The 25248-nt window shown below is 38.9% G+C and overlaps 1 protein-coding gene across 2 annotated transcripts; it reads left to right on the top strand.

Moving 5' to 3' along the window:
- The first annotated feature begins 3269 nt into the window (after positions 1-3269).
- CUL4B (cullin 4B) lies at positions 3270-24280 on the top strand. Of its 2 annotated transcripts, XM_072431325.1 has the most exons (21): positions 3270-3522; positions 3790-4188; positions 10266-10381; positions 11136-11240; positions 12352-12420; positions 13326-13399; positions 14412-14574; positions 14847-14936; positions 17711-17793; positions 18260-18327; positions 18575-18693; positions 18826-19018; positions 19180-19284; positions 20701-20811; positions 21004-21089; positions 21178-21285; positions 21609-21722; positions 22581-22686; positions 22779-22951; positions 23136-23288; positions 23903-24280. In XM_072431325.1, the coding sequence occupies exons 1-21, from the start codon at positions 3285-3287 to the stop codon at positions 23996-23998; spliced, it is 2769 nt and encodes a 922-aa protein (XP_072287426.1). In that variant the 5' UTR covers positions 3270-3284; the 3' UTR covers positions 23999-24280. The 2 variants fall into 2 exon arrangements, with proteins under 2 accessions (XP_072287426.1, XP_072287427.1); XM_072431326.1 differs by lacking the exon at positions 3790-4188.
- The last annotated feature ends 968 nt before the right edge of the window (positions 24281-25248 follow it).

Below are 25248 nucleotides of genomic sequence, written 5' to 3'. Positions count from 1 at the left end.
CATACAAAAAGGCAAAACAGTGTGTGAAATATAAACAATGTGACAATATTTGAAATTTTGAAATGCACAAAACTCCTTTTCGCATTGGAAGCATGCAAAGGGGGGGGGGGGGGGGGGGGGGAAAAAAAAAAGCACTTCTTTAAAAAAAAAAAAAAAAAAGGAGATGGATCCTAGCAAGTCAAACAGACAAACAGGATCTGTTTTGTGTACCCTAGTGGGTGGAGTCCTTAATTCTCTTTATTCCCAATGCGTTTTGCCATATCGGCTTCCTCAGGGGAGCATGAGACACACATAGATTGAGGACTGAAGAGATATTGTCCCATATTTAGGAATAAGTGATCCAGAAAAAGGCTTTCTAAAGACCAAAACTTTTAAAGAGAAGTGCAGAATTCCACTGGGTCACATATTGAGTGTACTTAAGTGTTCTTGTAAATATTGAAAAGATTCACTGGGTATTACATTCTTGTCTGATGCCAAATTGCTAATATTGATCCTGTTTTTAGGAACTCTTAGAGGTATCCCAATAAAGTAGGGTTTTCTTAGGAGAACATTTGTATGTTGTAATAGAGGATCAATTATCATAGAAGCCAAAGCAAAATAAGCTCCAATGAGGTCTTCTAGGTCCTAGGGAGAGATTAGCATCCTCATCATCAGTGCTAGTGTAGTTCTCAATTTAAAAGCTCTCTTTCTCTGCTTTCTTTCTTTAATATTTTGGTATTATTAAAACCCAGGAACTGGCTGCAACATTATAACTTTAATCAATTACACCTATACCATACACTAAACCTTCCAGAATCTGGTTTACATCAAAGCCAACCATGGTGGCAGGCTCCTTCAAAAGTCTACATGTCAATTTATTATTATTAATACATATTATTTATATAGTGCCATCATATTACGCAGCCCTTCTGAAAAACACAGAGCCATGTCACTAACTGTCCCTCAACGGGTCTCACAATCTAATGAGTCTACATTGTCATATATCATTACCATAGCCTAAAGCCAGTTTGGGGGGAAGCTCAGCTAACCTTTAATTCAGAGTTCATATAGAATGAGCTAGATTCACTGAATGCTAGCAGTCTCTGGTACACATTTGTTTTGGCAGTGGCAAGAGCTGACCTTGAAGTACCTGCATCTCCTAATCAAGGGACAGACATCAGTGAACATATACCCATCCAAAACAAGAAAATAATGCTCTCACGGTAACTAGACTTTCTGTTCTAGACCAACTTACATGATAGAAACGTATACTTGTGAGATTGTGAGACTGCCATTTCTGACTTTGTATAACAATACATATTGTTACCTGTCATTCCAATCCACTAATTCTGGTTCTTTGAAACACTGACCCCAAACAGTTAAATAAAATAGCCAAATAACTATCTTTTTTAAAGAATGATCAGCAATGGCAACTTATAGAGTAGGTTTTCTTTTATTATGTATATTACTGCATTGATAACCTTATACCTGTTTTTTTTAAGTGACTTTGAATTTCATGGCAAATGGTCAGCTCCCTGGAAGAAAAGAGCTGTTTTACATATACCGGTGTCATCTTTCTGGCATCCCAAATCCCCAATGCTCCGGCACTGCTTTCCATTTGTGCCTTCAGCAGTCAACACATGGGGCTCTATTTATAAAGCAGGGAATCAGACATTTCCTCAAACATACCCTGGTGAGAGTCATTCAGGTGCATATGTTCCAATGACAGTAATTGATTCCCACCAGGGAATGTCAGATTCCGTTTTATAAACAGACCCCATGCAAAAAGTGGTGGAGGCCAGTATCTCTTCCTATGTATGGTGGCTACTTCCTCTATCCCTTTACCTCTCTTCCACCCCCCATGTTACAACTTCCTGCATTTTCATACCAGTCAGTGAAAGAAACAGCCCAACACAGCACACAACAAAGGCATCCCTAATTGGTGAATGTGGTAAAAAAGCTGCAGGAGGCTGCAAAGCCAAAATGGAAAAGAGAGGCACAGGCCTTTAGGCAAGCAGAGATAAGAGCACCAGATTCTGCCCCTTAGGCTAGGTACACACGTGCAATAAATATTGTTTGAAAACAAATGATTTAAGACCGATCAAGGATTATTCACAAATATTTGTTTTAGTATTTATTTAGTTCAAAAATAATCCACCAATAATGTACAGACACTAGATATGATTGTTTGAACGATGCAGGAAGTGACATGTATTATTAATATTATTACTATTATTAATAAACAGGATTAATATAGCGCCAACATATTACGCAGCACTGTACATTAAATAGGGGTTGCAAATGACAGACAGTGACACAGGAGAAGAGGACCCTGCCCCCAAGAACTTACAATCTAGTAGGTGGGGGAATTTATACACAATAGGAGGGGAGATATATAGTGGTGGGAAGTAGTGAGGGTTTTAAGAGACAGAAGAAGACAGGTAGGCAAGTTTGAAAAAATGGGTATTGAGTGATCTTTTAAATGAGCAGAAAGTAGGAGCAAGCCGAATAGGGGGAGGAAGACCATTCCAGAGAGTTGGGGCAGCTTTAGAGAAGTCTTGTATGCGTGCGTGTGATGAGGTGATGAGTGAGGAAGTCATTAGTAGGTCATTGGAGGAGCAAAGAGAGCGGCTGGGGGAGTATTTTTTTTACCAGGTCAGAAATGTAAGTGGGACACGAACTGTGGAGGGATTTGAAGGCAAAGCACAGGAGCTTGAATTTGATTCTAAGGTGAAATGGAAGCCAATGCGAATTATGGCATTTTCAGTATTTTTCATTTATTTATGTATTCTTGTTTAGGCTGAATTTTTGTGTATTTTAATTTTATTAAAAGTATTTTTTTTTTACATGATTGTGTGTTTCAAACATTTTTTATATTCATTATATCTACTAGAACCCTGTTCAGACATTTCTGTAAGTTACAGGTCTACAATTTAAAAAAAAAAAAAAATCATTAAAACCTGTAACGCTTTTGGTACAGAAATCTAGACATCAGTGTAACGCCCAGGTGGTTAAAGCAAGTCCTTTACATCTGTTAGTGAATCCTGTATGATCTTAGAAACTTCGCAGATGCCAAAAAGCCCTGACAGGGTCTCCTTAAAAACATGGCGTACAAGCTGCGATTCCCCTTTATAGCTGAACGTATTCAGCTACAAAAGATATAACGTAACATGTGAGTGTGGGGATTCCGCCATGCAGAAGCTGCCTTAGCAGCCAATAGATGTTACTGATGACAGGCGCTCTTTCATCGCACGCTGCCCGTGTGCACGAGCCAGGTGAAAGGGGCGGGACAGAGGGGCACGCAGATGACCTCACGTCACAAGCTTACCAATGGACGTCTTTTCCCGCTTGGAAACGTCATGGACGTGACAGCGAACCCCCCCAGGCCTGCTCCTCCCACTGATCCTCAACACCCCGCTCAATCCTTCCCAGTCCCTGAACTCCCCGCCGGGACCAATCGGAGCGATAGCTCGGCGAGGGAAAGGCAACGGATGAGGCCCGCACGGTCGGGCATTATGAAAGACCTCGCCGCCAGCCCTTCTGGTAAGTAAAAGTGAGGCCCGGGTGTCGCAGAGGAAGAGGGGTGGTGGGGGACAGCCGCCGGTGGCCTCTTTAGGCCGCTCTACCCGAGATGCCTTGAGAAAGGAAGTGAGGCCATCTTTTCTCTGGTGACAATAAACAAGCAGAGAGTGGCCTTTCCGGAGTGCAGGGCCTTGTCAGAACCGGGGGTGGGAGCAGGAAGCGGGCTGGTCAGTGCACGAGCTTCCCGTCCCGGCTATTACATGTCTTCTGTGTTCATGTTCCCCTCAGGTTTATCATCCCCCAACCCCCCCGCTCAGGAGGTCAAGGCAGAGGGAAACAGCACCTCCAAGAAGAGAAAGTTAAACAACAGTAACAGCAGTGAGAAGGAGGACCTGGGCTCCATCCCCCCACAGAAGAACTCCTCGTCTTCCTCCAACCACATCCAGAAGAAGCTGAGGTTTGAAGACAGCCTGGACTTTCTAGGACTCGATGTGAAGATGGCGGAGGAGTCCCCCTCTTCTTCATGTTCTTCTGCAACCCCCCAACCCCTGAGGAGCAAAAACCTTCTCATCTCTCCGGTGGCTGCTGGCCATCACACCAATGGGCTCAACAAAGCCTCCCCGGTTTCCAGTTTTACCAACAGCAAGCCTGGCTCTGCCAAGAAGTTAGTCATCAAGAACTTCAAAGGTAGCGCAAGTTCGCCTGTCCCTGACAAATGGCTAATGTGTTGAGGTTTGGTTAGATGGGTTTACCCCTCCGGCGGGGATTGCCTGTTCTGTGGTCACACCGGTGCTGCTTCCTGTCACATGCTTGTTTAATATTGCATGGGTCACTATATGCCCAAACCTGCTATATCTGCCACAAAACATTCTTAGAGGTCCTTTGTGCCGAAGCATGCCTATTGAATGATTCACCTTTATTTTCACCCTCACTATCTTGGATACTATAATGGGATGTTCAGGTATCACCTCTAGCTCTAATAGGGGCGGCAGTGTTAGCATTTATGTTCACACTGGCCAGAGGTTGTGGTGTGTTTACTGCTCCTCATGCCAGGGAATGCTGCCTCTTGGCTACATGAAGCTTCTCACGGCAGCAGCTGTCAGCTCTTTAAGAACAAGAGCTGCAATGTGAGTGACTGAGCTGTGGGGAGCCGCGTGGGATCGCTCAATCTTAACACAAATCTAAACCTGTCTTTAGTTTCTACCACTGCCAAAGAAAGGTGAGGATTAGCGTGTAGGAAATATATTTTTATATAGTGCTTATAGCAGTCCACTAGGTTACATAAGCAGAAAAGGTTGTCTTATGGTGTCTGTATGGGGGTATTACCTGTAATAATCAGATCCAGTTTATAAATTCCCTGTTTATTACACCAGCCTATCATCTCCTCTTTTCTCTAAGGTTTTAAGCAAACCGCAGCATACTGCCATAGATGCTTACACTGCCCAAATTCCTAATAGTGTAGTGCTGTGTATGCTAAAACTATTTTTTTCCTTGAAGTTTGAGAGGATTAGAACCTCTTCCAGGTTTTTCTGTGTCCCCATTTGGAGATTCGCTCTCAGTTTTTTAATGTAACATTGTTCTGTAGACTTGAAAGTGGAGGTAAATCTTCTAATTGGTGCCCCTGTTTTAGACATCATTATTATTATTATTACACAGAATTTATATAGCGCCGTCCTATTACGCAGCGCTGTACAAAGTCCACAGTCATGTCACTAGCTGTCCCTCAGAAGGGCTCAGCATCTAATGTCCCTACCATAATCATATGTCATCACAATCTAAGGCTTTTTTATAGGGGGGGGGGGAGAAGAAGCCAATTCAACTAACTGCATGTTTTTGTAATGTGGTAGGAGACCAGAGTACCCGGAGGAAACCCATGCAGACAGGGGGAGAACCTGCAAACTCCATGCAAGAAAGTGTCCTGGCCGAAATTCTAACCCTGGACCCAGCGCTGTAAAGACCAGAGTGCTAACCCCACTGTGCTGCCATTACTTTTGTTGTGATGCACTACAATGTATGTGTGGTAGAGGTGTGTTGCCATGGATAAAAAGTGGCACACCTCTACACCTGTATATTGCACTGCCTTTGGTAGCAATGCTATGACATTTATTTCTAAAGGAAAATTCTTTTTCTGCTGCTGCATAAAAAAAGTGTTTTAGACCATGCAGTTTTAAAATCCAGGTCTGTCTAACAGGGCAGGGAACTTCTCTCTGCTGCACTTAGTGACAGTTTACAGATCCTTCCCCCAGTGTGACTGAGCAAAGCAGAAGACTGATGAGCTGATCCCTCTATCACTCTGCTCTCACCTCCTCCAGCATGTTCCTTGTGATATGAGCACTTGAGCTACAAATTCTGGAATCTACAGTGGTAGCATTTACAAAAAAAAAAGCGATCAACTTGTGTCTTTTTACATTTGCTGATATTGAACTTTAATGTCCACCTAAGATTTCCCTGCCCACAAGTTCTACAATGCTTTTGCAGAGCAAGCAGTTGTGCTACCTTGTTAGAAGCATCAGATCTACTGGCAGAATCAACAGAAAAAAAACTGTCAGCGCAAATTTGTTGTTGACATGCTGCATCATATCAGTTATTTGGCAAAAGTTTTATTTCAGACATCCAGTGGTACCTTGGTATAAGTCCTATATCTGTTTCAGATCCTTGGACTTATACCAAACAAATTTTTCTCATAAGAAATAAAAGGAAAATGATTAATCCCTTCCCATGAAAAAAAATCCTATTGTTATTGGCATATTATACATTGATGGGGCTGTATGAAAAAATTTAAACACTGCTTAATACTAAAATACATAAATACAAAAGCAGTTAGATGTAATAAATGAAAATTTAATTTCACTTTACCTTGCTGAGAAGAGTCGAGTGCCTACTAGGATGGTGCTGAGAAAGGAGGAGGAGATGTTATGTAATTCACAGAGAGTTATAGCACAGGTTGTTCACTGAATGGTAGCAACTGGCATACTGATGCCGCTGGGCAGTTGTGGCTTTGTCTTGAGAGAGGTAAATAAGGGTAGCGTGCAGTGTTATGACTCATTTTGACCCATACAAGTTCTAATACTTAATGCTTAACTGCAGTACCCACATTCTGTAAAGACGACTGCCTAAATGTTCATTCTCTTAGTCCCCCCCCCCCCCCCCCCCATTATTCTCGCTGGGTAATCGGGCCGATAGCGCACTTCATTTCCTGTCTTAGGGTGGCTACATCACTGTACTGTGTCTGTGGAAGAGGAATGTAGCCACCTCCGGACAGCAGTGCCTGTGCAGAGGGGAATGTTGGATGAGCTTTACAAGTGAATTTCATCAACACACTTTTTTCTTTTTAATATTGTTCTAAAAAAAACAGATTTTACCAAAGTGAATATAGGCTGACTATTGTAGACACCCGTGTTAGCCTGCATTATTTTCTCACCCTTCTAACTGCTATTTTTGCTAAACAACTTGGCTTATTTAAAGTTCCTCTATACAACAACAAAATACCTACCAACATCACTTTGTGTCCACAGTCTGCATCTCTTTTTCTCCCAACCATAGCAATCCAGCGTTCAACTTGGAGTTTTACTGTATCTTATCTCATAAACTCCCTATTATCTCAGTAGTAGTATACCCAACATTAAATAACTTAAGGTATTCTCTATATGTCTCAAACTTGGAATATCTACTCCGTTGTAGCCAACATATAAGTCTCAGATGGTTTATTATTTCTGTAACTCCGTGTGGTCAAGCATACCTTGAAGTATTATCCAGTCATCTCCACTTACAGTTACAGTGGCAGTTTCAATATGTCCAAACCATTACGGGTTTTATCTGTAGCATATCTTCGAGTAGTAGTCGGTATCAAGTTCTTTCTCTGTCCGGTTAAATGTTTCAGCAATATCACCAAGTCCCCCAATCCCCTAAAGTAGCCCCAAGGGTGAAATGCGTCGGGAAGGGAAACAAGTTTATGGCTGTAAACAAACTTTGATATGCTGTACCTACTCTATGATCCTAAGAATAGTGCACCTAAGTTAGCCTAGGGCCAGGGAGAGCTTTGTCTAAATTTTAGAATGCTTATTTACAAAAAGTTTAGTTTTTTTTTTTAGAAAAAAGCTTTGCCCCACCAAAGCCTGTCTTTTCCTCCTTCTCACATAACTGGTCTCACAGATTTTTTCAGGCTGGACACTTTTGAGTCAACTCCAGTGTTCTCCCCAGAAATTTTTTTCAGCCGGGTGGTAGGAAGCTATAGCCGGGTGGTAAAAAAAGGGGGTGTGGCAAAACACGGCAAATTTAGTGCTCCCAGTTGTTTATGCCATGGGTCACATGAAGGCTGCACAGGAGGACACAGAGCAGCCTCACTGAGATCCGTGCATCCGAGGATGAGAGCTGCCGAGAGCTGGGCGGGGTATTCAAATCAGCCGGGCGGAGCAACCGGCTAAAAAGCTCTGGGGAGAACTATGAACTCCATATCGAATACTGGGTCACTCTCTTTGGTGGAATAATATACTATTCTACTTGTTTAAGGAAGTTAAACAGATAACAGAATTGCAGCCAGGATCAAGAGGTAATGCAGCAGTGTAACAGAGGGGACTGCTGCGGTACTGACAGACTACATCATCATCATGGTGTTTTTTATTTTATGTAATCAGATTTGCCTGGTAATTTTCATTTTCTATTAATAGATTCACTTCTGTAGTAGTTGGCTTTATGTTCTTCCTTTGGTTTGTCAACTAGTTCATGTTATGTTTTGTCCGTTTTGGGGGTTACATGTTGTCAGTGATATGCCTAAAAAGTGTCAAAATGACTACTTTGTATTTGTGTGTTTCTCTGCATTATGTTGAAGGGACAGCAAAGGCGGTTTTTATTTGTAAGGTGTTTGGTTTTGCTGATCTTATAAGCCCTGTATACTCTCTCCTCCTAATGTAAAAAAGAAAACAGAAAAACCTTTGACATATCTGTTGAAGGGACCTCAACATGCAATAGAAAGTTGGCAATTATGGAATTAATTAGCAAAAAAGGAATCATTTCAGCTAAGAGCTCACCCATACTATTAGGGCTGCCTAATGAATATAAAAGGTGCTCATAACATTTTGCAGCACGCGTGCATCAAGGTGTCGTTTTGAATAATTGGCACCACATCATATTATGCAAAGATGCTACTGGATCACATAGCTTCAGCAGGAGTTTAGGGGTTTATAACTTTTAGTTAGGGGTCAGGGGGTTGCTTACAATTTTTTTAATTGGTACGGTTCCATATGTAATGATGCTGAAATATCTTTACCTTAAAGTAGTCCTGTTTATATAGATGAAGGCTTCCATTAATTGCCACCTTCCTTCTGAAAATTCTATCTGCCTGGCTTTATCTAGTTTCCACTTTTTGGGTGGCTGACCTGGAATTAGCATACAACTGGTCAGAACAAAATTAAAGTGAAAGCTGCCTATTTGTTTATGGTCAGGGAGTCAAAAGCATTGAATCCAATTGTTTAGATGACTTTCATATTGTCCTAAATGGGCAAAATATATTATCTTTGTTCATTTAAGATAACATGAAAGTGTCTGTGTAAATCCCACATGTAAGCTAGTGTTGACCTCCCGCTTCTTCCTCCATCACAGCAACCACCAAATACCTGGACTTAGGTTTTGTCACACATAGAGGGGCTGGGGATCATAACTCCTCTGTCAGTGCTGGAAGATACAGAAAATGCACCTTCTGAGATTCTAATTGGACTTTATCTCATTATGTGTACTGCCTACTAGACTTCATAGCAGAAACATGCAACATAAGTTCAGATTGAGTAGAGTAAATGGTAAAAACAAGAATGTATTTTTTTCAGTTTCTCTTTTTAGGTTTTAATACTTTGAACTATCCAAATTTAGGATTGTCATATCTATCCAAACTGCCAGCCCAGTGCTAATTGAAGTTGGTCATCCCATCATGTCCCCTGCAGGTCAGCTGCTTTGTGACTGTGATAAAGCTGCTCCTCAACCTTTGATTTAGTGAGACTTTTCTGAATAATGCCTTTTAAGCCTCAGAAGTAAATCAAATCACAGTCTCAGCTGACATCTGTGTATCAGAGTAATATACAGTGTGCGGCAGTGGACAAATATTAGAGGATCTTCTGCTTTTATGATGAAAGTAGAAAGACTGTATTGTTTGACACTCATGTAATTGCCTAGTCTATTTTAACCATGCAGAATATGACCTAGGATTGTTTTTCTGGCACGGATGATCACCTCTGACCCAAAATCTACTTCTACCTATACTATCTTCACAAAGTAGTTAAACATTTGTTGTGATTACTGTGCAAGAAGCAAGGAAGATTGGATATGTATATGGACATCTTAGGAACTTGTTTAAATGCTGTAAATTGGCAATAAAAAGCTAAAGAAGTAGAAGTGACTTGTAAGACGTATATGGGGAGAAAAAAAGCAATACATCTCTGCATTCTGTTTCAAGTCTTGTAGTTTTAATATGTTGTTAGTAAAATGTAACACTTGTTGATCCTGCCAGGAATCCTCCTTGTGGTCTTTTACCTTCTATTTAGTGAAAATGCTTGTCTGCTGCTTACCTTATCTCTACAGAAGACTATGTAGTAGTGTTTGTACAACCAGTTTGTGACGCGAGCCACTTTCAAGCATGGTTTTGGTACTTGTTTAAGGCTTGTCTGCACTTTATTGTCCATTGGGTATCTTTAAAGCTATATTAATTATCAAGAAAACTGCACCGTTTAATTTATTACGGAGTTCGGCATGCATGATTCATTTGCCTTGTGTTACAGATAAACCAAAATTGCCTGAAAATTACACTGATGATACCTGGCAGAAACTGAAAGAAGCTGTTGAAGCCATTCAAAATAGCACTTCAATAAAATACAACTTGGAGGAGTTATATCAGGTGAGTTTAACAAATCTTGTTTTGACTGTCCTCAAATTTTGCCTTCAGTAGGATTCTTTGATTGCTCCATAACTTTTGCGATATGTCATCCTCATAAGCTGTAGTTTCAGATTGAGAGAAGAAAAAGCAGCCTTATGAATATCTTTCATCTTAACTTTCCATTAAGGACTAGGAGTTATGTGTCAACTGCATGATTAATAAACGAACTGCTAATGGTGATATAACACAGAAGCCCCCCCTAACCCCCCCACCCAGTCCACAGACACAAACTTTACCAGCAGTCTCCTCTGCTCTATCTTTGTCACAGATGGTACAAATGCTTGGTGCCTTCAGGTAAGGGAACACATGCAGGGTTCAACACAAGAAAATTGTAGGCGGGTGATAGCCCCTGTATTGTGGACCCAACTCTTCAGTAACCACCCAAAAACAGCCGGGTGGTTATTGAAAGGTGCCAGATGGTGGTGCGCCCAGCTAAAAGGATCTGGGGAAAACACTGATGTGACCTTTTCTGTATGACAGTTCTCAAGTTTAGCAGTCATTTGCTACCCTGTGCACTGTCACATGGCAGGGTGATGTGCCTGCTTTCTAATTAAGAAGCAGCAGAGCAGTGTCAAAGTTTGAAACTGGGGTGCAGAACAAATTTGCCATAAATAGACAAGCTGAGCACCTCTTTGATTAGTTTGTTTTTTTTCCCCCCGTTGACCTTATAAGCCTGTACTAATGGTGTTGATCTTTTCTTTTTTTATTATTTTAGGCTGTTGAGAACCTTTGCTCTTATAAAATCTCTGCAACCCTATACAAACAGTTACGACAGATCTGTGAGGACCACATTAAAGCACAAATTTACCAGTTCAGAGAATATCCTTTTTGTGAAAACTCTTATATTCAAAACTTCCCAATCCAGTTAAATGTTCGTCTAGTATATCTACCTTAGGTTTGTGTTTTTGTTCCTTTTTTTTTCCAATTCCCACAAAGTTTCTCAGAATTTGAAGTTTACTATGTTTGACCCAGACAGAGCCACTACATTATAGTTTCTTAACGCTAGCTATTTTGCACCACAGGTATGAGATCTGCTTTTGGGGCCTTTTTTCCTGAACATACTAGTTTCAAAGCTTCATCTTTATCCTTGTTAAACTACTTGGGGAGTTGGTGACCTCAAGCAAGCATAAAGTCACTAAAGTCCTTGAAAACTTGGCTGCCCCATACTTGCACCACGTCTGTATCCCATAAAATATTGAAGCAAGAATAAGGATTTCAGCCACAGAGTTTGCACCTTTTGACTTTAGCTCTACCACTCTGTCATGGTAAAAAAAAAATATATAATTTCAAAATAGTTAAGTATACAAAGTTCTTAAAGTATTAAGTAAAGTAAAAAAAATTAAAAAAAGGTGCAGCACCTTCCCTAGACGATCAAGACTGAATGGCAGTGCAGAGCCTCCCGGGATACCCACATCACGCATCTGGGTGCTCCTTCTGCGCATGCACAAGATCTTGGACTTGAGCAGAAGGGGCTTTTATACTATTAAGGGAAATAGATGTCGATCTCACATCGGCAGCAAAGACATATTTTATTTTAAGATAGTCACCTCCACACAGAGGCAAAATGCATCACATAAGCAGTGTGCTGGGCTGCAAATGTTTGCTACCACACCAAATTTTTTCATTTTGAAACTGCTATATATGCATTTTTTTTTTTCATTTTATTCAGTGAATAAAATGCATATATTTCTTAATCATTAATAAAAGTAGAGATGGCTGTCTTGCAATGGCATTTCTTTGTATATTGTTCTTCCTGTGTGGCAGTACATGATTGTACTCCACCTCTTATCTCAATTCACAGTTCAGGTCTTTAGGATTTATCTACACATCACACACATTCTTTGTAACTTATATGATGCAAGACAAATTAGACTTAAGTTTATAATTTGTATTTTGTTTTGCTTGTTTGTTTCCTTAATTAATTTATTACAGATTCTTTGGATAGTGTTCTTTTCCTAAAGAAAATTGACAAATGCTGGCAGGATCATTGCAGACAAATGGCAAGTTAATTTTCTTTCCGTTTTGTGTTTACAAAAATAGATTGTTTTTGTGCTTGCAGGGTGGGAATTACTACAGCTTTATTAACCCCCCTAGCGGTATTCCCGAGTGTGACTCGGGGTGGAAAAAATTGCAAAAAGCGGTAATCCCGAGTCAAACTCGGGTACCTTTGAGGGTCCCTCTTACCTTATCCCTGCGCTCTAGCGGCGATCTCACGATCCCGCTGTGATGGCGGGGCGCTTCTCCGTCGGGGGGCGTGGCCGGGCAGGAAATTTAAAAGCAGATTACGGAGTAATCTGCTTTTAAATACCGCCCGGGTCCCCACCACCCCGATGGACGCATCTGCAGTTAGATGCGATGCACCATGCAGGATTTCTGCTTGGTGCATCGCATCTAACTGCAGATGCTTTTATAAATTATAATAAATAAATATAATAATTATACCCGGGAGTTAATCCTAAGAATTACTGGCCCACAATATAAACAAAAATTTCTACGCAAAAAAAATAGGATCACTTTTTGCATCAAAAAATGACAGAATTAGAACGCTAGGGGGGTTAAGCAGGCTAACTGTCATCAAAGCTTAATGGGTAAATTATTTTTAAAAAGCTAAAGTTTTTTTTAGATTTCATTCTGGAACTGTGCAATATTGTTAGTTATAATAAAAAGAATACAGCCCTGCATTGACACCTGCAACGGGAAAAGACATTCCATGTAGCTCCTGGTACACGTTCCAGCAGGTGGTACTGAACAGCTCGCTGCCTCCCCTATTCTCATTCTCTGTGCACTGTCACAGGATAGATGGGACAGATAGCATCTTGTATTTTACCTGAGGAAGGGTTTCAGGTCTGCAACTTCATTAATATTCTAAGCATGGCCTTAATAATTTTCTTTTTTTGTTTTTAAGATCATGATAAGAAGTATCTTCCTATTTCTGGATCGAACTTATGTCCTTCAGAACTCAATGTTGCCATCTATTTGGTAAGCTCAATTTAAAATTTGGTACACAATTAAAAAATGTTTTTGAAAGGACTTTGGCAACAGCACAGAATCTAGGAAAGCACTTTAAAACGATCTAATTTTTTCAAGTTTCTTCATTTCCTTACAACAAATCCTTTTTCCAAAGCAAATGCTTTCCCCCACCTTAACATGTTTGTCAAAAATATATAACTATGTACTATATGAATATTTTTTTTTTCTTTTAAATCTTTCTTCTCAACTTCCTTTTTTTAAGAAGTCTCCCTTATGTCAGACTTACTTTTACTATAAACCTTATCCCCCCACCCCCAAACTCCCATCATCCGCCTTTTTCTTTGCCTGGGTGGCCTTTTCATGTGCAAATTGTTGTTTTATCTATTACACTTAAGTAAGTCCTAATTTTTGAAGAAAATTAGTCAAATGGACTACAGCAGAAATCTACATACATACATAGATATATACATGGGTTTGTACCAAATTCACACAAGAATTTTAGTTCGAAAGTATACATTTTGTGTGAATATTGGTGAAATCATTTATAAATGAACCCCTTGGTGATAAGAACAAGCGGTGAGATAATCTCTTCCTGAACATCTGCTGAGAACGCACAAAATCTTCCAGCTCTTGAGTTACCAGATCCATATTAAACAAGGAGCTCTAAAATGTATTTATTCCTAATTTTTCAAGGACCTGTGATTTCATACTGTTCTGCACTTTTAAAAGATATGTAATTGGCATGAAGTTTAAGGTTAAAATACCCAGTGCTAACAGCATACTGTAGAGTTGGATGACTGGAGGCTGCAGGTCCCTGTGTGAAAGTGCAGAGTTTCCACAGGTCCATCAATCCCCCTGCACAAATAACAGCTGTGCTGTTAACAGGTCATTTTAACTCTGGTTTCAGGTCTTTCTTTGTAAGTAAGAAAAACTTTATTTGAAGCATGACTGAAAACTATGTTGTTGTTTTGCATTTCACTTGAGTGTTTTATTTATGTTCTGCATTTCTCCCTTTTTTAAGGGACATGGGCCTAGAGTTGTTTAGAACCCACATAATAAGTGATCAGAAAGTTCAGAACAAGACAATTGATGGTATTCTGCTGCTAATTGAAAGAGAAAGAAATGGGGAAGCCATAGATAGAAGTTTGTTACGAAGTCTCCTAAGTATGCTATCTGATCTGCAGGTGAGTGGTTTAGACCTTGTGACGGTGGTAATGCTGTTAACAACTTGTTTTGCTTTACCTATTAAAAAAATAAATAAAAATAAATCAAGGTTGAGGTTTGAGATTGAGTTTTTGTAAGTACAATTTAAAAATGCCTGCTAAATGAATGAGCAGATCTGGGACTTACAACTTGTATATAGTAAGGAAGTGGTTGCAAGTGTCCGCTCCACCTCCGTGATGAGACCCTAGGAGTTAAAATGTTTTATAGTACCATTTCTCTGTTTTCTCCATAGATCTATCAAGAATCATTTGAACACAGATTCTTGGAAGAAACAAACCGTTTGTATGCAGCTGAAGGGCAAAGGCTTATGCAAGAAAGAGAGGTGAGTTTTTTTTATATCCTTTGTAAAGTGTTATGTAGCAACTTCACAGTATCATCCAAGAGTTATGTTTATGGAAATTCTTGGTATTCATACCATCTTTTTAGTTCATCAGCTTTACCCATAGTTCTCCCCAGAGGGTTTTAGCCGGTTGCTCCGCCCGGCTGATTTGAATACCCCGCCCAGCTCTCATCCTCGGATGCACGGATCTCAGTGAGACTGCTCTGTGCTCTGTGTCATCCGTTCAGAGGATTGCTGCTTCCATAAGAGCTGAGCACACAGTTCAGCCTTCATGTGGAGACACAGGCTGCCCCGCCCCATCTCATAGCACCAGCTCAGATTTCTGCCTGTGAATGTATCCAGTGTGTATAAAGTATCCATGTCATTCTGCATCCTCACAGCTCTGTGTACAAACCTCCATATCTCCTAATATGTATGTCACTATGACCTGTAATTTTCAGAGTGTACAGTGGACCCTCATAGATACTAGTTACTACAATTGCAGCCCCCCAGGTTCAAAGAATTTCAAGATATGGGGGTCACAAATGTAAAAAGTTATGAAAATTGAACTTTGGGGTTGCTGTTTCAGAGGAAAATGCAACTAGGAGTCCTAAATTGAAAGTGCAAATTGGGGACCCCGGAGCCACTAACATAGCAAGGAGCATTGGGGTGGGGCCCCTAAATATATACCTACCTGTCACAAATCTATACCTATGAGACTACTGTCTGCTTCTCTTCTTTGGACACCAATTTCTCTGAGGTGGGGGTACAAAACTGAAAATATAGGTGCAAGTGGCGGGCACGTTACATGTGTAACAAGGAAGTGCATTTTGATGGACATTTTTTTTTTTTTTTTTTTAATGTAATGATGTCATGGTGATGAAAGGTGATCGCCACCCGTGTCTCCCACTTCCACCTATATTTTTGTTTCCCTGCACCTCTTACTTCTGGAGAAATTGGCGTTTGAGGCGTTGCCATACTAACTACATTTTAGAAAGGTTTAGCCACAAGTGTCCCCCACTTGCACCTAAAGTTTCAGTTTCCTATGCCTCCACATATACCCTAAAAATTTCAAGTTAATACAACGAACGGTTTAGGAGATCTGAAGGTTTGAACACAGAGAGTTGTTAGGCTGCAGAATATGACAAGCAGCTTTTACACTCACATAGCGATCACACTGCGCTGCCGATGACATTACACACTGCGGATAAACGTCACAGACAGTGTATTTATATAGAATATGGGCAGTGATAAGAGGGGATCACTGTCTGTCTTGTCCCCATCTGATATCACATGCATGATGCTATTAAAGCATCGCCATATTTTTAATATTATATTAAAGAGTGACTTTCTCTGTTATGTATGGAAAAATGTGCGTTTTTTGTTTTTTTTTGTTTTTACACTTTTGTGGAGAGGACCTCTCCCCTTCAGTCTTCACTGCCATTTCGGTAAAGACCGAAGGGGAAATCCGCAGCCTCCAGGGATATTTGTGTCACATTATGCTTCTTCTGTGCATGCACCTTCAGAGGATTTCTTATAATAAAAAAAAAAATGTTTAATCTCATGCATGCGCAGTGCAAGGCAGTACTGGATGTACAAGCGAGCATTAGAGAAAAGGTGGATGCTGAGCCAGCATGGGCCTGCTGGGCTAATTTTGTAAAAGATTCAAGTGAAAAAAAAATGTTTTCACAAAAGTTCACTTGAACTAAATATAGACACAGGAGCGCATCTGAAGTTATGCTGAATTCACACCGGCAGTAAGGTTACATTTGTCCATTCCTCATGCCAGGAACCACAGCTGCTTAAAAAACTTCTAGCTCTGAAAAAGCCCAGCACTTACCGCCTGGTACCAATCCTAGATCTCCAGCACTTACCGCCTGGTACCAATCCTATGTGCCCAGCACTTATGGCCTGTTACCAATCCTAGGTGCCCAGCACTTACCGCCTGTTACCAATCCTAGGCGCCTAGAATTTACCACCTGTTATCAATCCTAGGTGCCCAACACTTATGGCCTGTTACCAATCCTAGGTGCCTAGCACTTACGGCCGGTTACCAATCCTAGGTGCCCAGCACTTACCGCCTGTTACCAATCCTAGGCGCCTAGAATTTACCACCTGTTATCAATCCTAGGTGCCCAACACTTATGGCCTGTTACCAATCCTAGGTGCCTAGCAGTTGCCAGAAGTCACTCAGAAGGGGTAAATGTTTTTTGCTGCTAATATGAGCTAAGCCTAACTTGTTACACCACATTCATTATACTTTTACACTACTACAAAGGAATGCACTCTTAAAACTTAGAACACTAGTAAGTTGGGTCACAATACACGGCATAGGACAGTTGTGGCAAAATACATAGAATAGAAAAATTGGATATACTAACGGGGCAGGCATTACAAAGTTGTAACAAATAATTGGGAGACGGTAGAACACTGAAACAATAAGAGGTTATTGGATACCCATGGCATAAACAACTGGGAGCACCAAGTTTGCCGTGTTTTGCCACACCCCCTTTTTTACCACCCGGCTACAGCTTCCTACCACCCGGCTGAAAAAAATTTCTGGGGAGAACACTGGCTTTACCACTATACAAATGGTTTGTAGTGTTGTCTATTGTGTATGCTTTACTGACTATTCTGCACAGGTTCTCATCTTTTATATTAATTTATAGATTTACCAGCAGTGAATGTTAGGTGAATGTCAGTTTTACTACTTAAAAATATCTACCTTAGTTTTTTTTGGACTTTCAATATTCAATATTGCCATTGATTTTTTACAGGTTCCAGAATATCTCCATCATGTTAACAAGCGCTTAGAAGAAGAGGCAGATCGAGTCATTACATATTTAGATCAAAGTACACAGTAAGTGTCAACGTGTTTTTTATGGTATTATTATATTATATTATTTGGGCAGACAGGGTTGGTTATTTTGCACCATTCCTCTATTTTATCCCCATATTCTGTCCAAAATCATTGAGATTAATACTGTATTCCACATGCCACTAAATACCATTGGAAAAAGACCATTGATAGTGCTTCATATCCTTTTGTGTTGCTTCAGTTGTGCTGCTTGGGAGAATATTTCAATGTATTATTCCTTTATCCTGAGCTAACCTAATGTAATTCAGCAAAGGTGCAGACACTTAAATGCTTATTAAATTAACATCATACTATTCTGTTCATTTACTATGACAGAAAATGGGCTGACAGTGGCTATACTGCAAAAAGAGCAATAATTTTTTCATGTGCATACATTCTAAAGCATATATGTATGTATTTAAAGTAGGCTTATATATAATACTAATACATTTTTCATATCTTGTTTTAGAAAACCATTAATTGCAACTGTTGAAAAGCAGCTTCTTGGAGAACATCTAACAACAACTCTGCAGAAGGGTATGATGTTCATAGTTGTTCATGTAAAGCACACTTAACTGCAATAACATTGTATGATCCAGTTGTTGGTTCAGAGCTCAGATGAAATCCTGCACGTTTCTTTTCATTTATTAGTTCTAGCAAACCTTATTAGCAGACACATCCCTGCATTTCTGTCACTTCAAATTATTTTGTTAAATAAAGTACAGTGTGTGTGTTAAGTTTCAGTGGTAGGATTTTCATTATAACCATGTTGTGTGTTCAAAAGGTTTGAACCATCTTTTGGATGAAAACAGAATACAAGATCTCTCTTTGTTGTACCAACTGTTTAGTAGAGTCCGAGGTGGTGTGCAAGTCCTTCTACAACACTGGATTGAGTACATCAAGGTAGAGTTTTGTTCTGAATTTAGCTTCCATGGTTTACATCAATAGAGAAGTAGACGCCAGTTGTTCCAGTTTTTTTTTTTTTCTCATAATTAAACCCTGTTTGCTTAAATAGGTTGTTTTTTTTTCTTTTAGGCTTTTGGCAGCACAATTGTGATTAATCCAGAAAAGGATAAAACTATGGTACAAGAATTGCTTGATTTCAAAGACAAAGTTGACCATGTGATAGATGTGTGTTTCATGAAAAATGAGAAGTTTGTCAATGCCATGAAGGAAGCCTTTGAAACCTTCATTAACAAGCGACCAAACAAACCGGCTGAACTTATAGGTAATAGTATTAGTGTTCTTGTTTTGTCAGTGCACAATTTTCTTCTATGCAGTTGTCTTAAATTGGATCAAACAGGTTTTGCAGATCTGCCTGTTTTTAGGTGTCATGAATGCTAATATGCCTTTAAATATGCCTCTAATATAATTTTAATTACCTTGCAGCAAAGTATGTGGATTCGAAACTTCGAACTGGAAACAAAGAAGCTACAGACGAAGAGCTTGAAAAAATGTTGGATAAAATCATGATCATATTTAGGTTCATTTATGGTAGGTTTCTGAATGTAAGGACCTGCTCCTATTTGTGTTTTGCATTAGGATCATATATATATTCTATCATATTCTAGAGTTTAGTTAACCTCCCTGGCGGTCTAATTATGTCAGTATTTTTACGCCAAAAGCGGTACAGTTTTTTGCATGGCAATTTATTTTACATTGTAGGCCTAATTCTTAGGTATAACGCACCGAAATATGTCCAATATTTATTAAATTTAATAATAAACTTTAAATAAAAAAACACCAAAATCTGTTAAACCAAGTATGCATTAAAATACTGAAACCTGTAATATGACTGTACAGTAGCATATATAATATAATTATTACTGTGTATTGGATTCAATACAGTAATTTTGTATTGAATCCAACACAAAATATTTAGAATTTCCGTGCCTACCGCAAGCACCGCTGTCACCGGGAACTCCTGAGGAACATCAGTGCTCTCGCCCACAGAAGATCAGAAGAAGACACGGCATGAGGATGGGATCTGACGGGCTGAATGCCGGAGGGCGCCAAAGGGACCAGGTAAGTGGGGGTTTCTTTTAATGTTTTTAGCTACCCCGAGTGTGGCTTAGGGTTTCCGCTTTCTGAATGTTTTTTTGTTTTTGTTTTTTTACCCCGAGCCACACTCGGGGTTACCACCAGGGAGGTTAAAAAAAAATGCTTGTGATACAGGTTTGCTGGTAACTGTACAAGTTAGTGTTTTCTACATCAGTTGTTGTCTTTGTGTCAGGGATTGTTGTGGCATAACGATCATCCAAAACATGTATAACACATTTTTTCTTGGCGTTGTGCATGAATAATATTTTTGGCTTCTGGGCCGCTGCCTCCCTGGAGCTACTTCTTTCTGTGTTTCTCTTTAGAGTCCAGTCAATTGTTGTATGCAGTAATAGTTTCCACCATTCAGTTACACCAGAGATTAGCCAGGTTTAGGGCCTTACAATTGGCCCTAATGATAATAAACATTGTTGGAGGTATTCTGTTTTTGCTTGAGAAAGATCCCAGATAGTTGCTTTGAATAACACATATTTAGCATGTGTACGTAGCTTGATGTGAGCTGTTGACACGAAAAAAACTATGTTGACCCTTGAAATTCTAACGTTTAAGGTGCTGTAATGAGAGGAACTGTCAGGTTTTTGGCTGTGCATTTTGATGCTGACTACATTTATTACAGTGAATACGGTAAAGCAGCAGCGTATTACCAAAATGCACCACAATGTTATACATGGGTGAAAGCATTAGGAATTGCTCTTTATACAGTGTTTGATTAACATTATTGCGTTAAACTGAACAGTAGAACCATATAGTGTGAACATTTCCTTAGTCTGAAAAAATAGTTGAAAGACTTTATTCATTTTTTTTTTTTTATTGTAAACTGGAACAACATAATGGAATATGACCATTTTTCAGGAAAAGACGTTTTCGAGGCCTTCTACAAAAAAGACTTGGCCAAAAGGCTTTTGGTTGGGAAAAGTGCTTCTGTGGATGCTGAGAAATCAATGCTTTCTAAACTTAAACATGGTAAGGATCCTTTTTTTCTTCAGTCCTGTCACCATCCTGTCATAATATATATTTATAAAACACCAGCCTACTTTGGTTGCCTTGTCCATGGCCTGAAATTTTTGGCAAAATACCAGTATTTAGTGGTCGTTCATCTGGGTAAAGTAATTAATGGTACAAATATTAATGTAGATTTGTTTTTCTTTCGTCTAGAATGTGGAGCTGCCTTTACAAGCAAGCTTGAGGGGATGTTCAAAGACATGGAGCTGTCTAAGGACATTATGGTTCACTTTAAACAGGTATACAACCAGTGAAAAATGTAAAAGTGAGTTGATCTAGTTTCAAGTGCTTTAACACATTTATGATTTAAAAATCTTCTTCCCATAGTACATGCAGAATCAGAATGTCCCTGGTAATATTGAACTAACTGTGAATATCCTTACAATGGGTTACTGGCCAACCTATGTGCCTATGGAAGTTCACCTTCCACCTGAGGTATTGTTTTACATGTATTTTCCTAAACTTTATTTGCATTTAGAAATGTATCTAAACCTAAAATTTATATTGTAGTTTACTAGTCTTTAAAATGGTGGCTGCTTATTTTTTTCCCCTTTTGTAGGGTCTTTGTTTTACCTGGTGTTCCTACTAGTAACACCTTTTTTACATTAGGACAGACTTTTTTTCCACTTTATTGCACCCATATAGCTGTGTTGTCATACTAGAACAGGAAATATAATAGATATATTCTATAGTCCAAATAGATATAATTGGTAAAGTATATTCACCACTACATCCCGTTTCGTTTCTTTTTCTTCTAGATGGTGAAACTTCAGGAGATTTTCAAGACATTTTATCTTGGTAAGCACAGTGGCAGAAAGCTACAGTGGCAGTCAACTCTTGGACAGTGTGTCTTAAAGGCAGAGTTTAATGAGGTAAGCCGAGACTGAATGCTTTACCGTTTTTTTTTTCACTTGCCATCTGTGTGCCCAGAACACTTTGCTTACAGCTGGTCCAACATTTTCAAGATTTGCATGGCTTGCACTTAAACTATTTTCTTGAAATGTATGTCTTGTTCCTGTAATTTCAGTTTTCATTTGCAAAACCTTGGTAATCTTTGGCTGTAGCACTGAAAGTGAAGGTTAAAGCCAAGATTTTTGAGCTGTCACCAAAACCTGGGGGTTAGGGAGGGATTATCCAGTAGAGACTGTTGTTCTGGTGATAACTACGGCCTTACCCGTAGAGATGCTCAGTATTTTTAGGAACAAATGGGCACTGCAAAGACAGCATTGTTCTGTTTTACGATGAAGAAAGTGGGGAAAACAAGCAAGTTATTCTCTGCTGTGTCCTCTTTATTGTAAAAACTAGTTACTGTGTGACTTCTAATGATCTGGCACTTTTTTGCATTAATTATATGCATGTTGCTACCATGTATTTGGCCAGCATGTGGCGCGCAAGTCTTCTTCTCACATGCCAGCTGAAAGGAATCTTTAGACCAGCAAGTGATCCCTATTAGACAGTCCAGTATAAGGTTTCTATTAGACAAAAAGCTGCAAAACATGCTGCTCTGTTGTATGGTTTTTAAAAAACCCATGGTAGTTTTTTTTTTTTTGTCATGTATTTCATGTTTATTTGCAGAACAAAGATTTATATTTTAAATAGTAAAAAATAATATTTTTACTTTCTAAGCAGAGGTTGTTCATTTACATCATTATTGTTTCATATAACTCCACATGTTTAGACAGCCTGGACTCCATCTCCTTTTTCATGCTTTTTTTTTTTTGTTTTTATAGGGTAAAAAAGAGCTGCAGGTATCACTCTTCCAAACCCTTGTATTGCTTATGTTCAATGAGGGGGAAGAATTCGGTTTTGAAGATATCAGACAAGCAACTGGCATTGGTAATGTATGCTGATGTTGAGATGTCCTGCATAATTATGTCAGTTACGTTAATTGCATATATACTAATTTTCGTTGTGCATTATTTTCCTAGAGGATAGTGAATTAAGGAGAACTCTACAGTCATTAGCCTGTGGAAGGGCAAGAGTACTTGCTAAGAATCCCAAAAGTAAAGATGTAGATGATGGAGACAAGTTTACTTTCAATGATGACTTCAGGCATCAGCTTTTCAGAATAAGGATCAATCAGATTCAGATGAAGGAAACGGTATTTTTTTTTAGTTTTAGATATGATTCATTAATTTTTATTGCAAATTTTTTTTTTATGTTCTTGGCATAACCAGTATGGTTCACAGTGTATATATTCTGTATATTCATTATTGTTAACATGATACACTGTTACATATGGCTGCCTTTGCTCAGACTCATTGTTATTTTTTTTCGCTGTCAAGGTGGAAGAACAAGCCAGCACTACAGAGCGAGTATTTCAAGACCGACAATACCAAATTGATGCAGCCATTGTTAGAATCATGAAAATGAGGAAGACACTTAGCCACAATCTCTTGGTGTCAGAGGTGTACAACCAGCTTAAATTTCCAGTAAAGGTTGGTAATTGTAATTTCAAGTTTTTTGACATTAGGAAATGAAATTAGGATGGGAGAGGAAGAAACACTCTGTCTCTGTTGTAGATTTTTTATCCCTCTCTGACCCTCTGTAACCTTAGAGAATTTTCGCTCACATTTTTTTCTTCTTCAAAATAGCCTAATGCATTTTTTTAAAACACAACTAGGCTGACCTAAAACATAAAATCTGTTCACTGCACTTAAAATTTAATTTTGCCATTATTATTTGCCATCTGGTCAGTTCAAGTTGGTGCAATTTGCATGACTCTTGCATGTAAAACTTTTTGCACTTCATTATCTGTCATGATATAATCATCATGTTCAATGCAGGAACAATGGGTCAGATGAAAGGACCAGAATTCCAGCTGCCGTGAAAATATGCATTAAAGTAAACTTTACTCTTGGAGTTCACCTAAGAAAAAAATGAGCATTGTATCTTGCACATAAATGACAAAAAGTATTTAATGTATTTTTTTCCATCCTTTTGATCAGCCTTTAAACCCCCTTACTAGGTTTACATGCAGTCAGCAAAATATTTTAAGTTGTACTTATGTAAGTGGCTTTTAACTTTTTCTTTTTTTTTTTTTTTCCTGCAGCCTGCAGATCTCAAGAAAAGAATAGAATCTTTAATAGACAGGGACTATATGGAAAGAGACAAAGAAAACCCAAACCAATACAACTATGTTGCCTAAAAAAGCCTTTGTCTCAATTGGCATCTAGTGGATAATTAAATTAACCTGTTGATCCTAAGAAAATAACTGTACAGCATCAATAACTGAGTGAGATATAGGCGAAGAAGAAAATACAAGAAGGTTCTTCCAACATTATGAAATGCTCATTTAAAAATTCAATTTACATTTACCAAGAATGCTGTTGAACTCTTTGTTTTGCATGTTATTTATAATGTGCGCAGAAAGCTACCGGAGTATTTGTGAGATCTGGTCTATCTGACAGACAGAAGATCATTATATGGTCACATGTATCAGCCTCTGATATGATGCGGAATCAGCTTAGTATCCTTTGCACTTAAAGCTGCATGCAAACTAGTCAGCTAAACACATGAAAGGAGGCTCCATGATGCCCAGTGTTTCAAGCCATCTAATTAAACCTAACCTGGACATTTGGTACATTTGTCTCTATTAAAACAAGAGCAAGATTGTACACAACGCTTTGAGAGATGTAATTGTGGGCTTTGATCACTAGCTTCTGTTGAAAAACTAGGTTATGTTACCTATAAAATTACAACCGATATTTATGTTGTAGTCTAAGCTGGGGAGCATCATGGGGGATATCCACCATAAGTTTTATGGCCATTTAAAAAAACACTATAAGCAGCACTTGCTTGTACAATATACATTTTGTTCGGTTTTTGTTATAATTGGCACATTTTCAAGTTACCTTGTCCTGAACATGTAACAAATGTATTTCATTTTGTCACATGACCTCCTGCACATGCTTGTAGCCATTGATAGGATGGATTTTTCATGCCTGCATCTGGCTGAGGTGTTTTTTTTTTGCTTTTTTTAATATTTTGAGTGAATTCTAACCCAGGCAAAGTCATCTAGGACTTATGTGCATTTTGTGCCTTTATCAAATATATAGTAGAATCTATGCTCCAGATGGATGGCTTTACTTTTTTCATAAGTGAAGGTTTAATTAAGGTAAAAATAAAATTTATTTTATAAATGTAATATTTCATTTAAAGTGGTAGTTCCACTATAAATCAGCCTGTGCAACTTTGACCCTTCATATTTTTGTTCCAGCCCTTCGTACTTTGAATCTAATATAGATAACTCCTTATTTTGTATCAGGAGTAAATGCAGCCTTGTACAGGATTACCAGTGTTGCCTTTTGTTTATTGTTGTCAATTAAACTAATCTGTCCTAAAGACTGACAGACTGATTATTTTGGACATGTTTTGGTAATCTTTGGAAATGCAGCA

The sequence above is a fragment of the Pyxicephalus adspersus genome, chromosome Z (assembly GCF_032062135.1).
Source record: "Pyxicephalus adspersus chromosome Z, UCB_Pads_2.0, whole genome shotgun sequence".
Taxonomy (NCBI): domain Eukaryota; kingdom Metazoa; phylum Chordata; class Amphibia; order Anura; family Pyxicephalidae; genus Pyxicephalus; species Pyxicephalus adspersus.
This window is presented reverse-complemented; position numbering and strand designations above follow the sequence as displayed.